Source organism: Anas platyrhynchos, chromosome 2, assembly GCF_047663525.1.
Source record: "Anas platyrhynchos isolate ZD024472 breed Pekin duck chromosome 2, IASCAAS_PekinDuck_T2T, whole genome shotgun sequence".
Lineage (NCBI taxonomy): Eukaryota > Metazoa > Chordata > Aves > Anseriformes > Anatidae > Anas > Anas platyrhynchos.
Genome location: NC_092588.1, coordinates 128,923,607 through 128,938,597, shown reverse-complemented (window position 1 = coordinate 128,938,597; position 14,991 = coordinate 128,923,607). Strand labels below are relative to the sequence as shown.

At 38.9% G+C, this 14,991-nt stretch overlaps 1 protein-coding gene across 15 annotated transcripts in view; it reads right to left on the bottom strand.

Annotated features, from left to right (window-relative positions):
• Positions 1 to 14,694, bottom strand: part of CRPPA (CDP-L-ribitol pyrophosphorylase A) — a 147,558-nt gene extending 132,864 nt beyond the window's left edge. For 13 of the 15 annotated variants that reach the window (XR_011806990.1, XR_011806993.1, XR_011806996.1 and 10 more), the window contains exons 1-2: positions 14,410 to 14,694; positions 7,992 to 8,271 (exon numbers count right to left, since the gene is read on the bottom strand). Coding sequence is in view for 7 of the 15 variants with exons in the window: in XM_072033581.1 (XP_071889682.1) it covers positions 7,992 to 8,271; positions 14,410 to 14,549 (420 nt within the window). In the remaining 8 variants the exon portion in view is untranslated. Of the gene's footprint in view, positions 1 to 7,991; positions 8,272 to 9,882; positions 9,909 to 12,443; positions 12,547 to 13,751; positions 13,907 to 14,409 lie in introns of those variants that run through there. The other 2 variants (XM_072033584.1, XM_072033582.1) reach the window with 2 other exon arrangements.
• Between the last annotated feature and the right edge of the window lie 297 nt (positions 14,695 to 14,991).

Below are 14,991 nucleotides of genomic sequence, written 5' to 3'. Positions count from 1 at the left end.
CAGGGGAGGTTTAGGTTGGATAGTAGGAAGAGCTTCTTTACTTAAAGGGTTGTTAGGCATTGGAATGGGCTGCCCAGGGAAGTGGTTGAGTCACCATCCCTGGAGGTCTTTAAAAGACTTTAGGTGTAGAGCTTAGGGATATGGTTTAGTGGAGGACTTGTTAGTGTTAGGTCAGAGGTTGGACTATGTGATCTTGGAGGTCTCTTCCAACCTAGACAATTCTGTGATTCTGTGATATATACCTCACTATGCAGAGACTATTTTTCATAAGACTACTTTTATAAGTAGTCTTATAAAAGACTACTTTTTTTTATAAGAGGCTACTTTTCATAAAGACAAAAGGTAGTGTATGTTCCAGCTTCTGCTCTGTTCAGATTTTAAGAATGGCACTTTGCATTTTATTTTGAAGTGAGCCATAAAAGGATTTGAAATCGTAACTGCAGTTCACCACTAGCAGATTTTTGTAATATATTACAGTCAGTTGAACAGAAAAATCGTAAAAGCTACTAAGAAATAGAAATAATAACTAATCTACAATTAACTACAATTAATTAATTACAATTAATTGTCATATGCTACAGTCTTGACTTTTTTCTGCAACCACAAAACATCCCGGTTCCCTTCTCATATGTCAGCTCACTAACCAAAAATACAGCCCCTACATCCCTCCTCCTTGGGTGCACAGCACCACTAAAGGAGGGGAGGGGGTGCAGAAGAGGCCTTCATTCAGCTCCTCACACATATCTGACCAGCTGAGCTTTGCTCCTCAAGCTCTATACACACCTGTGTGCCATTCCCCTCTCAGGGCTTTTCACCCATCTCAGATCAATGCCATTGTCATACACAGAGTGTTTCTAAATATAAAGGGGGTGCATCTTGTAGATGTTACATGGCAGTGACCTCAGCAACAACCCATGCAGAGGAAGCCACACTTGAAATTTATTTCCAGTATAACTTAATCCTACCTAAAAGGAAGTCAGGTTAAAATTATTGTAGCCTTCTAGAAGCTAAAAAATGGGGGATTAAACCACCTTTTTAAAAAGGATTAAATATTAGGCACAGTTATTCTGGCTGCAAAGAAAGGGAGATTATAATTTCTGTTTCTGAGATTTAATGTATTTCAGTTGGTTGAGTTGCATCCTTCCTAATGAATGCAATGACTCAACTAAATCACTGAGATTGAAACCAGAAAATAGTAGCGTTGCTTCTCTCCTTACCAGTGCTTTTCCACCGCCAAACACTACAGCTTGTTAGGACAAAGGCTTCAAGTATTTGCTAACAAAACATTAGTTCTCCATTCAACAAAGAAAATAAATGAAGACTTGGCTGCAAAGGTTATAACTTTTTATGGGACCAATAATGCCATAATGGAATGGAAATATCAGTATGTTTCTGATAGGTATCCATTACTACAGGCTTAAAAATAAAGAATCCATTGTAAAACTATTTTCTATACTGCAGCAAAACCACACTAAAAATAGCTGGAAACAAACAAATAAATAAATAATCCAAATGGTTAAAGTTTAAACACTGTGTCATGGTTTGAAGCAAAGGATGAAGACACTAACTTCATGAGACTGCTGTGAGTTCACAAAGGCTACCTGCAAGCTTGTGGCTCCAGAGCCCTGCATCATTTCCGTGTAGGAGACTGGGATCCACACGTTCTGTTTTTAACAAAGTTAAATTTGTGCCATTTGCACACTTGCCAAGGAAACACTCCAGTTCAGCAAGGGGAAGAGAAAAGTCCTGCACTTGGGGTGGAACAAGCCCATGTACCATCATTATGTGCTGAGGGACACCCAGAACGAAAGCAGCTCTGCAGAAAAGGACCTGAGGGTCCTGGTGGACGCCAAGTTGGACATACGCCAGCAGCGTGCCCTTACAGCAAAGAAGGCTAATGGATCCTGGGCTGCATTAGGAGGGGTACTGCCCACAGGACAAGGGAGGTGATCCTTCCCCTCTATTCAGCACACCTTCCCCTCTATTAAGTCCACACCTAGGGGTCTGAGTCCAGCTCTGGGCTCCAGCACAGGAGAGACATTATAAGAACAGTCCAGAGAAGAGCCAATATGATGATCAAAGGACTGGAGCATCTCTACTATGAGGAAAAGCTGAAAGAGCTGCACCTGCCTAGAGAAGAGAAGGCTCAAGGGGGGTCTTATTAATGTAAATAAATACCTGAATGGTGGATGCAAAGAAGACAAAGCCAGGCTCTTTTCAGTAGTGCCCAGTACCAGGACAAGAGGCAATGGGAACAAACTGAAACATCAGGAAGAACATCAGGAGGTTCCCCCTGAACATCCATCAGGAAGCACTTCTTTATTGTCAGTGTGACTGAGCACTGGCACAAGTTGCCCTGAGTAGTTGTGGAGTCTCCCCCCTTAAAGATCTTCAAAAGCTGTGTCTAGATGGCCCTGTGCAACCTGCTCTGGGAGACACTGCTTCAGCAGGGGATCAAGCAGAATAACCTCCAGAGGTCCCTTACAACCTCCACCACTCTGTGATTCCATGACAAATTTGCATGAAACTGACACTGGCTTCATGTAATTTTCCTTAACAAAAACAGGCTCAAAATTGTGTAGTCACCATGACCAAAGTACCACCACAAGTATGCAAAGACACTAGTTTGTCAATGGCTTGACTGATGAACCACAGTAACTAACTGAGATTAAACTGCTGATCGATTAAGACAGTGTTGTAGCCAACAAAACCAGGAAAGAACGGACATGTATGTCAAATATGAATTGACAAAAATTACATATGAAAAATCCCGGCATATATTTTAATAACTAAACTAGGTTTCCTATGTCAGAACATAACCATACATGTAAGTAGTATTAAGTGTGGTGTCAGGATTAAAGATTCAAAAGGGCAGAAAACTCAGAACCAACTGATTTCCGCCAGCTTAACGTACCTGCCTGCCCCTCTTCCCTCAGTACAGCACTGTGCAGTTAAGTATGTATGAACAGTAACCTAAAACATGCCACCTTCTCCCACTTCTGACTCCTAACATTCATCCCTTTAAACCGTAAGAAATGTTTCATTCTCGTTTTCTTTTAATTCATAAAGAACAGATGGGTTTCCAAATAGCTGTTGAGCTCATTCACTACATGATTAAAAAAAAATGTAATAAATGTCATTACTTAATCTTGAAGCTCACGTCTGTAAAAAGTTTTTTTAATAAAATAGGTGTGTCTCTTCTGAAGGGTTTCCTTCATACTTGGCAGTTGTATCTCAAAATCTTTTATTATTTTTGTATAATAAATGAGGATTGCTATTCTATTTTTAAGTTGGAGATGCTGTTTCAGGTGTCATGCTTTGAAAAAGTTTGAAGTATTCAAGACATGGACATTATGAAAAGAGTCCAAAGACTCTTTTCATGTATGCTGGGAGTATTTTGAAAGCATTTTACCTACACCAAAGGAGTTGTTTGTTTGTTTGTTTTACTTACTTTTCTTCAACTATTTTGTCTTAAAACTAAACTATTCTGATCCTATATATGCTGAAGTCTGAAACTGATAGGTAAGCTACAAAGAATTTATGACTAATTATGTGGTCATGCTAGTAGCTCTGATATAAAAAAAAAAAAAATAGGGAAAAAAATATAATTTTATTCAGTACTATAGAGATGCTCTCAAACACTTGACTACCCATTTTGATTTCAACAGACAGGGATATCTGTTCAGGCATGTTTTGTGATTATTTGTATGAGGGAACTTTGCACACAGACTCAGTACATACTTAAGAGTCTTCTATTTGGAAATAGCCAATTGTTTTATAGTCAAATACTTATTCAGCTGCTTAGAATGCATTGATTTTAATCAATATTGATTATATCTATCAATCTCTCAGCAGGAAAGTTCTTGAATAAACAGACCTAGACATATTTCAGAAAACTTCTACACATCTGATTTGATATTCAGTCTAGGAGAAAAACTTCAAGTCTTTATGTGTAGAGAATACTATGTATTTATTTCAAAAACACAGATTACAAACAAACAAAGTATATTTAAATAAAGTACCGTTTCAGATAATAAACTGCAGCTTCTAACAACTTAATTATACATCTTACATGGCAGAAATTTACATGTTTAAAAATAATGTCTGCCTTATGTGTATGCCTTGTATTACCTTAAGGGTCTTGACAATTAAACAATGTGGTTGTCCCGTTTTTCTGTCCATGCAGAGGAATCAGAATCCAACGCTAGTTTCTGACACCAGAAAGTATAACTATATTGAGCAGAAACACAGAATGGTTGATGTTGGAAGGGACTTCTGGGGATCACCTGGTCCAACTCCCTCGTTGAAGTAGGACTCCCTACAGCAGGTTGCCCAGGACCATGTCTGGACAGTTTCTGAGCTTCTCCAAGGATGGGGAGAGAAACTTACTAAACTGCTCTCAATCACTAACAAAACCAGACAGGAAAGGAAAAATGTGTAAAATATTCCATATATGGTAAAAACTGAGGATATAATAAGACAACAAAAAGATCATTGCTTTTAAAAGAATGAGAAAAAAAAGCAGAGAGCATAACTGCTCCAATATTGCCTTCACCACATAAGTATACCAGACCAGATCTGCCTTACTACTTATCCATCCATGCCCTCCTCCATTTTCAGTGGAAAAAAAAAAAAACAGCATTTTTTGGTTTGCCTTTCACCGTATTTTGCTAATGCAATTCAATAATCATATGTAAGGCATTTTATTTTACTGTCTAACTGGGTGGAAGAATGGCATGCGTATGCACGCACATTTTCTGCTCCAGCTTCCCAATACATCACAAGTGACAAGCACAGAACTGATTGTGAGTAAACTCAGAGACGAGAAGAGATTGAACACAATACGTGGTGTTTGCTGTCCAGTGATTTTACCTGATTGTGTATGTGAATGATAGCCAAGGAGACTGATCAACATTGTACACCTGTATTGGCATTATGCTTTGTTCAGGTCCCTGTTAAACCTGATAATAAAGCAATGATGTTCAACAGTTTCCAGAATCCAACTTTTAAGGAAGCAGTTTTGATTCACTCTCTTTACTCAAAAAATCAAACTATACCTTCAAACCTAGTTTGTTAAATACAGTCTTCGACTGTAATGTGCCTTTCTTTCCTTTTTTTTTTTTTAAACCCTCAACAGCAGAACTGACAAGTTCCCCCCTGCCTTCCTGATTTTTTTTTCCTTGTAAGCACTTTTTTTAGTTATGTTGTTTAAAATGCAATGTTGGCAATGAGATATTGCTGGAGGCTTTGGACTGATGCCTTCTGAAGCTTCCACTTTTCCCAACTTTTACTAGCAATAAAGAATTTGTTTCTAGAAACATGTAATTTTAATTACAAAATTACCCCAAAAACATAAATGGAATTTAATTGGTTACAAAGTAATATTTTCACATAATCAAGGGATTGTTTAAGGGATTTAAGGCATAATTTATTAGTTCTGGATAGGTTGCACATTTTAATTCCTACAGGCAAATAACAAACTGATTAGTAAGTGCAATAAAGCAATTTATTTGTCTGACAATTGGCAGCTAGAAGTGCAATAATTTACTTGATCAATTGCCATTTTAAAGAACATTAAAGCTTCTCATAATTATGTTATCTATATGGTATGCAGATGAACAACAATACAGCATTATCCCTATTACATTAGTGATTTCATATGATGTTTCTGCCAGGTTTTGTACCTTTCTATATAATGCAAAAGGAAGTAATTACTTTTTGTACTGAAAGACTGAAGAACTGACCCTCTTCTAGACATGCAAAGAATTTGACTACAGGAAGAACTAAAGATGATTGCTTCTCTTCATCCAAATCTTTCTGATATTCAAAACCCTGCATGGCAGTTTTGATTAAGAGTCTTCTGGTCATTTAGTTCTTCAAAATTCTGTTACTGTCAAGTGAAGATAACCACACCACTCTCTGGATGGAAGATCTGCCAGTTTGTTACATATGATGAAGTTCTCCTCATGTCATCAATTCAATTACTTTGTTGGGTAGCATCAGCAGCTAACAGATTTTGTAGACCAGTTCTCTGATGGCCTAGCTTCACTGAATTCAGTGGCCCTAAACCAACACAGGAAGCCATAGTAGGGCCAATAAATACCACACACATTTCAAACAGACATTATACAGTGGAAAAGACTATAACACATGTGTAAGATCATCTTTATAAGATCAAATGATACTTCGGCAATCTAGGTTAAAAAATATTTACCAGTCCGAAGTTCAGATGAACTAGAGTACATTGCCTTGAGAAAGTCAAGTGGGGATTGCCTTGGTTCCCTACTGCTTTACTGGAAGCATCTTATACCCGATTAAAAAGAAAGATAGGGAAAAAGTATTACATTAAAATCACAGGAGGTTCAAAAAAAAGTGAACAAGTACATTTTCATGGCTCCCACTGAAAACAAAAAACACAAAGCTGAGAGAGATACAATACACCACACATACATAAAGACACACAAACACATACATATTCAGAAAATAGTTACTCATTTCAACTCAACATGAGTAAAATTAACCCCATTCTTCTACTTCTCTCAAATAATCTCATTTAAAAGAGATTTACAAGGGGGATCCATTTAAAAGTCTTTGACAGAATTAATTCTGGAAAGATATTTTGTGCTAAATGAGAAAGGTCAAAAACCTCATTAAGATTCTAACAGACCTAAAGTTTTAATGACTGGAAACTTATGTTCTATACCACTGAAAACTATAAAGTGGAATTTCAATTTTTGTCATTTATAATGAAGCCAACTTACCAGAGTACAGACCAACTAGTAATGAGCTCAATATATTCAGATTTCTAACGAAGTTCTGAGAGAGCTTACATAATTTAATTTTCATAATAAATATTTTAATAAGAGGTACATTCCCCTTCTACACTATGAGCTTTCAAAACACTTAACTGTCAATGTTGTGAATCATGTCAACTAGTTTATCTTTTACCTCATTTGCTCAAAGAGACAAGCAGTGGTAGATTTTCCTACCTTTCTAATATCCAAACAATCTGCTGTCATTAATGATTTTTACCTCAAATCATCTCCATGAAGTAGGAAAGCATTCAGCTATGTTATTAATAGGGAACTGAAGTACAAGGTAAAAATACCCACAGGATTGTTTGTACAATTTGGTAAGTCATTAGTTCTTTTATCTATCTATTCTCATCTTCCAGTTCTGCACCAGCTCCTCTTGTTTGGTAGTGCCTTTTACACCTTCACCACTCTACTTGCGTAACTACTTCTACAAACTCCTCTTCACATAGCACTTACTTTCCTGGACATCTTTTTGGTTCCTGTGAATATTCCTAAGAAAGTACACAGCCCTCAACTGCAATGAAGACCAAGAGGATCTCTAATCTACAGTTGGAGGTTTCTGACTTCCCATTTTTACTAGCAGTCTGCAACACCTACAGATTTTACAAAACTCTAGCATTAATCATAGAATCATTAAGGTTGTAAAGACCTCCAAGATCATCTGGTCCAACCATCCCCTTACTACTAATGTCATCCATTAAACCATGTTTAGTTGTTAACAGAGTTGTCTTCCCACATATTTATTCAGGATTTTCACATAAATGAAAACACAATGTTTGTGAGTCAACTAATAAAATATTCTCTTCTTTGGATATTATTAGTAATTGTTCACTGAACTACTCTAGCATTAGGTGAGAATTCTGCATGGAAAAGAAGGTAGACTAGAATTATGTAATCCACCTTTCAGCTAACAAATTGCTGATTAATTCAGTATCTTACTGACAGTCTCTATGGCAGTAATTATTTTTCTGTAACAAGTAATGCCTGTGGCATTTAGAAGACATCTCCCCTCTCACTTCTCTGCATAACAAGGATTCTGGATCTGTTATTAAAAAATAAATAAAAAATCAACATAATACATTAATGCAATTCCTAGAAAAATCCTCGTTATCATGATTTTATGCTGCACAGTACATAAGAGCCTTGCAGAATAGCACAGACATAGATAGAACATACCCCATGCTCTTTAGCAGCCGTAACCACTTTTAAAAGAATATCTTCTTCAACAAATGGCCTCACAGCATCGTGGATAATCACTACTTCTGGTTTCTGCAGCAGACGGTTGGAAGACTGATTCTCTGCAAACACTTTCAGTCCATTGAAAATTGATCGGTGACGTGTTATTCCACCTTTCACTACCGTAACTCTTTTGTGGCCGTATTTTTCAACTATAGACTTCATTGTTTCAATATTTTCAGGGGAGACCACCACAATAATGTCAGATATCCAGCTTACCCTAGAAGAAAACAGTACAAAAATGACTAAATAAAGCTACAAACATCTCCATGATACAAAGAAGTTTATTTCAAAAACTGAAGCTAGCTAAATAAAGCTTCTCTCAATATTCTCAAGTACATATTTTGTGTATAAGCCCACTACCCCTAAAGAGGGAGCTACATGACAGGATCTCTACTGATACATGGATGTCAACCAAAGTAACTGGAATTCTGGGAAGGCACTTGCAGAAATAAAAGCTTCTAATAACCCTTTGAAATAGTTCTTACTCAAACCTCATTCACAGCTTCAAGTGTAACTTCTAAATCTAGATGTACAGTCTATTATTTTGGTCTCTTCTAAAACAGAGTCTCCACAATCAATTGGTAAATCCTGGCACGTGGAATATTCTCAGTTCTACTGCAGAGCACACAAAGTACAATTAAATAAGAGGAAGGCCACAAGAGGATGAAGGAAACTAACCTTAAGGAAATTAAGATTGCTAACAAGTCAGGTATGACCAGGAACTGACAGATGCAAAGTGTCAAAACTGTGACACTTGAGTATTAACAGAAAACATAGTGGTTGTTTAGGAAAAAACATACATTTTGTGCAGGCTTCTACTCTAGGAAGCTAGCAAAATGTGAAAACACAGTTAAGTTAGATACTACTACCATAATATGAAAAGCATGTTTTAAAGAACTTCAAGCCTTTAATGACAATATCAGCCTAGCTCTAAAAAGGAGCAAGGGGAGGAGAACCCACAAGATTAAGAACAGCCATAACTGAATTGAGGATGAAAATTTACTTGCATCAAAGTACCCAAGAAAACATACTAGAGTCACTTGCATCAACCATACATCAAAATAATGCAAGTATCACCATTCAAATGCAGCTGAGTGTTTCATATCCTAAATGTTCTGTCTGGTGCATCAAAACTGGATTTATAATTATTCCTTTTCTGTGTCTCCACAGACAAAAGGATGTTTGTTTGTTTGTTTGAGTGTAATTGACAAGAAACTCATCAGGTTAAGAATGATTTCAAAACCAGTTTACTATTTACTATACTCATGTGGAGCCTACACATACAGCTATGAAGGAAGAGAAACACCTGGCATATTCTTACAACTAAAACTAGCAAAGCTATTGAAACTAATTTTGCAGAGACAAGATGGACTGAAGTACTAAGTACTTGCAGTTAAAAAGCAACAGTGAAAAACTTATGGTTCTTCAGAAATATAAATGCTCAAGCTATTGTCCTCTTCAATAACACATGAGAAGGCACTGCCTAGGAACTATCCTTACTCAAAAAGCAAAGTCATCTGTGATGCAAACCATTTCCCCAGAACAATGTGAAACAACAGAGCATCTTCTACCTTCTTTATTTTGTTTGTTTAGTGACTAATATAACTCCACGGAAAAATATTTTAATGAATTTTAAATAACTACCAAAAATAAAATAAATTGAAATGTTATTAGCATTAAAAAAAAATTTTATGTTCATTTTATTATTAACAAAGGCTGAAAATACAGCCAAACCAGCATATTCTCAGCATTTCTTAAGTACTGAAGTTGTGCAAATGTAAAATATGAAGTCATATGGTTTCAAGTTTCATTTCAACTTGTCACTCACCACAGGTTCATCAAAAGGTTTGCAAATCTCTTGAATGAGTCCTGGCACAATCCTACACTTAGCCACAGAACTTAACACTTCTGCATGACTTCAACTTGGAACTAGGGCAAACTAACTGGATTCATCTCAGTTCTTCTTTTGAATATTGAGAATCAGGCATTAAAAAAAAGCAAAAACTCAAGAAGAGCTGTGTCACACTAACCAAAACCAAGAGCTCTGCACTGCTCTTTGCAGAAGGGCTGCACAGTTCTCAGAGCAGGCAGTCCACACATTCACTAGTGACTGTGTAAGAAGAGCACTGACATTTCCCATTCCGGAGCTAAATAAAACAGATCATGATGCAACAGTGTAGTACACACAGCATCTTCTGAGAACCAGGGAAGTATTGGCCAGCCTACGATAAATCTGTGCACAGAGGGGCTGGAATGGCTCAAGGCCTCCAGTGGTACAATACACTGAGATGTGACAGGATGCGGTCACAGCTCCACCCTGTGTCTGGATAAACACATTCATAAACCTAAGTATGGCCTTAAACTCATTCCGGACCGACTTTTTATATTTAGAGCTGGGATTCAGAGATGCAACCTATTCCTATAAGGTACTCTCTCAACTGACGAGGCAGAACAGTTTATGCTTTGAAGCATAAAGTATCCCATCAAAATCTATTTACAAAATCCATGTAGCATGCTAATTCAATAAAATATTCTACAACTTCCACATGAATGAGAACTGTGTGTCACCACAGGAGTTTACATTTTTAATAATATGCTTATGGAAATGTTGCAAATGTTTAATGAAGTAGAAAGACAACATTACAAAGTCAATCTGACAGCAAAGATCTTTCTTCCCCTTAATTTATCAGGCTATTTTCTTTAGAAAGATTTCATACTAAGATAACAAACTCAGGGCCTGATTTAAAAACAAACAAACAAACAAAAAAAAAAAAGTTTAAAAAGTTAGTAAATACCTTTTCTGTTTTTTAACTGTAATATAAGAGCAAGGAAAAATCTGTGGCTTAATAATGGAAGCTTTGGAAAGAATCAGCATAAGGCACAGAAGAGAACAGAGTAAGGTACCCTGATGTGCTTTAACAAGTAATAAATATGGAACTCTAGTGCCTCCCTAAACCACAGGCTGCAATTCTGAAGTGGAGAATTATGTCTGATCAAATGAAACAAAAGCAACAACTCCAGTCACAATCACTTTACAACTGCTGTGAGAGGACCTTGACATTACAAGATAAAATAAAAACAACAGTGGAGCAAAAAAGGATTGATGTTTGTTTCCTGAGACTGTCCTTCTGGTCATCACTTACTGAAGTCTAAAGACCAGCCAGACCAGCTGCCTAGTGGAAAACACTATTGTTGCATTAAACTTCAAAGAAAAGAACGTGCATTTATATTAGCTGACCTAGAACTCAAAGTAAAGGAGCTCATTAACTCAGCAACAGCTTAAGCCATTGCAAAGCTTCACAATACAATCTGCAAAAGAAATAACCAATGAGTTAACTCTGCAAACAGGAGGCTCAGGTACAAATGTGACTTTCAGGTTTAACCCCCTATTAGTTTACTCACATGTAAATCAAAACTGAGCTTTAAATCCTCAAAACTAGTTTCTGCTGCTGTTAGCCAGATATTTACACATAACCCACTGAAAATGGGATTTCTGTTAGCAAAGCAGTACAGAGCCAGGCAGTCACTGCTGAGATGAGTTACCATAAGATATGATCTTTCACCATCACAGAAACTCCTCAGAAGCACCAGACAAATCATTACATTACTTTTCCTGATTTTACTATTCAAGCACCAAATGAGAAAAAGAACTTTCAAAAAAAAAAAAAAGATACAGAATGCAAACATTACTTCTTTTGCTCCCTCCCTTTTTTCCTGCCCTATAACAGTTTCATAATAACTTTGCTGATATATGAAAAATATGTGAATATACATATGTGTTTTTACAGTACAACTATGGAAGCAGGAGCTTTAAAACTGAGAAGTCTCACAGGTACATGAAGGAAGTTCTGAGCATCCCATGTATAGATGATATCCATTCTTCCTGAAAGACTAAACTAGCATTCCTTATTAGTCACAAAATATAATGAAGATACCTTGATAAAGTGAAGACAACTGGATTATTTGCTATCATTATTTTTAGCTCATAAGCAATTCAAAGGGTAAATAAGTCAGACAAACAGAATTATCATGCTAGATACACTTACAAAAATGTAATTGTGTGACCTGGAGAGAATGTATCAGCCAAAGAGGAAAAAATACTTGGCAAATAAACTCTAGAAGACAGTTCTGAAGAGGCGATTATTTGGAAGCTTCCCCCAGGTAATGTTTTTTTTGACACCAGGCCACCTGTTTTATGAGACTACATTACAATAAACAAAGCTGTCTGAAACCCTCATGGAAAAATTCTATTTTGCCAGTAAACATGTTAACTCTGCTTTCCTCTTTTATAACATCTCAATGTACTTTCAGTGACTGCTGAAATATGAGCACCACAAGAATAAGAGCAGCTTACTTACTGTTGTCCCACAATTTGAAATCAACCTTTACCTTAGCCATTTCTCCTCTCTATAGCTTTAGCAAAATTCTTCAATGCTGCACACACACAGCTGATTCCTCCCTGCCTCAGGAAAGAAATCAGAAATGTTCTTCCCTAAATAAACATACACAAGAGAATTAAAATGAAGGAAGAATCCCACTAGTCTATGCAAAAGCAAAAAAAAAGAATGCCATTGTAGATCTGTTGGAATTGACACAAAGGCCTCACATAGTTCAACAAAAGCAGAAACAAAACCAATGGAAAAGATAGATATCTAAGTTCGCTAATACACTTTATTTTTATCCCCAGGGTAGGACCTGACCTTCCTATCAGTGCCACCGTAGTGGTAGTAAAAAACAATCCTTCTTCCTTACGTTATTTTTTCTCACCTTCTCTTCCTAAGGGCATTGTCTTTGATTATTATTGGCAGGCCAACCTTTTACATTCTGTCATCCTATGCAACAGGATGCAATGCTTATTCATTCATGTCTGCTCTTGTCTTGTCTACCACTTTTTTCTACATTAGTATTTAAGATTCTTTCTCCTTTCAGCAGAACAGCATAAAAATATTTTCCTGTTTTTAAGACACGTGAAAATCAGACACAAATTCTTGATTTGCTCAAGTATTTGTCCATACATTGCTACTTTTTTTTTTTTCAGATTAAAAAATAAATAAATAAATAAGGCTGCAATAGCTGAGGTAACCAGAAGCTCAACAGGAGTTGTTACAGGTTAACAAGTCAATGATTTATTAAATTACAGCAGGTAGACAACAGACATAAGATAGCAGGTATCAAGCTAAGCGCAGAAAATGTGACTTCTGGGTAATAGACAAGTGACAAAGTGCAGCTCCTGTGCTCATGTTCCCAGAGTAAGAAAAAGGTACCTCCTTTGCAGTTTCAGAGTCTGAAGATTTAAGTTGAAAATGACTCACTTCAGGCTTTAGATTATATCTGTTGAAAGCTCCCCATACACATACATACCAGTCAACACTAAGTCAGGACAGAGATGGCAGAAAGCTCTGCCTGTGAGAGGACTGGCACTGGTTATCACGCTCCAGTCATTAACTGGACTGGTTATGACACTCCTCAAGCCAGGAGAAAGCACTAGGTTTTTACTCTCACTGTCAAGTTTGGTTCAAGTGACTGGTTGGCCCATGGAATTTGAATTCAATCTTTTATTTTTTTGCAGCTTTAGGACATAAATATAAAAGCGTTGCTCAAAGAACTGCTGTTTTCCCAGAGCTTAGTGGCAGCACAAAAAATGAGGATTTTTAATGAATGTTTTATTTTCCTATGAATAGCATTTCCTTCCCAAACCTCACTGCTCTCTTTTCCAGGTCTCCAAGACGCTGAGCGAGGATATTACTCTTCTTCTCTGTAGATTTCTGTGATATTTTGGCAGAAGCTACAGCTGTGACAAGCTCTGGATTGGAGGCTTTGCTTTCTGATGCGCTCAGCTTTGTGACTGGCTGCTGTTGAAAAACCAAATAAAGAAAACGAGCAGTATTTCTTTCACAAAGTAACAAGTGACCTGAGGGAAGCCCCTCTGGGTGGGGAAAAAAAAAAAGAGAGGCCCAATTTTTGATGTTCTGTAAGTTTCCATGAGTTAAGAACTTGAGGAGACATTGGCAACGCCGGTTCTTTTTTTCACCACCTTGCTTTCCTCCCCGTTTATCCTCCCTGAAACCCTAAAGTTTGAGGATTTTTCCCTACAAGTCGCTGCAGCCCTACCGGTGCAGCTGGCACCCCGCTCCCACCTGAGGCGACGCCGGGTACACGGCTTACGTTAACACTTGGCAACACTGCATGAACTGCCCCTCACACGCTCAGAACAGCCTTTCTGGGACTCAGAACAGCCCTATGAGACCCTTGGCTGCTCGGACCCCCCTCGCTGGAACCCCTCGCCCCCTGTCACCACAAAAAGGCTGCAACGGGGCCGGGGGGAGCGGGGCCGGGGGGAGCGCGGCCTCGTTACCTCTCCATCGCCCGCACCGCGTAGCTGACGAGCGGCCGCCCCTGCAGGCCGCAGAACTGCTTGGGGGTGGCGCCGCCCAGCCGCTCCCCGCTGCCGCCCGCCGGCAGCACGGCCGACACCGCCGCTGACACCGGCTCCATCGCCGCGGGGCCCGGACACGGCTCCGCTCCGCGGACAGGCGGCACCGCGCAGCCGCCCGCCCGCCTCACTTATTTGCCCGCTGCGTCTGCAAACCAAAGAATCCACTGCGCGCGCCCGCCCGCCCCTGTTTCCCTCCCCCCCTCCTCTCCGCAGAAACGCGCGGGCCGGGCAGCCCCCGGGGGCGGGGCGGGAGGGGCGCCCCGGCCGTGGGGCAGCGTGAGGCCACTGCGGGCCCTTCAAGCGCCCGGCGCATGCGCAGTCCGCGGCGGGGCCGCTCCCGCCTGAGGCAGGAGGGGGGGACGCATGTGGAGGGCGACCGTCTCACAGCGGGGCTCCTGTCAGTGCCCTCGGGGTTCTGTTAGTCCTGTTGGGAATAAACTGAGTAGCACCCACGTGGAGGCTTCTCTGAGAAGTCAGTCAGGCCCCAAAAGTACCGCAGAA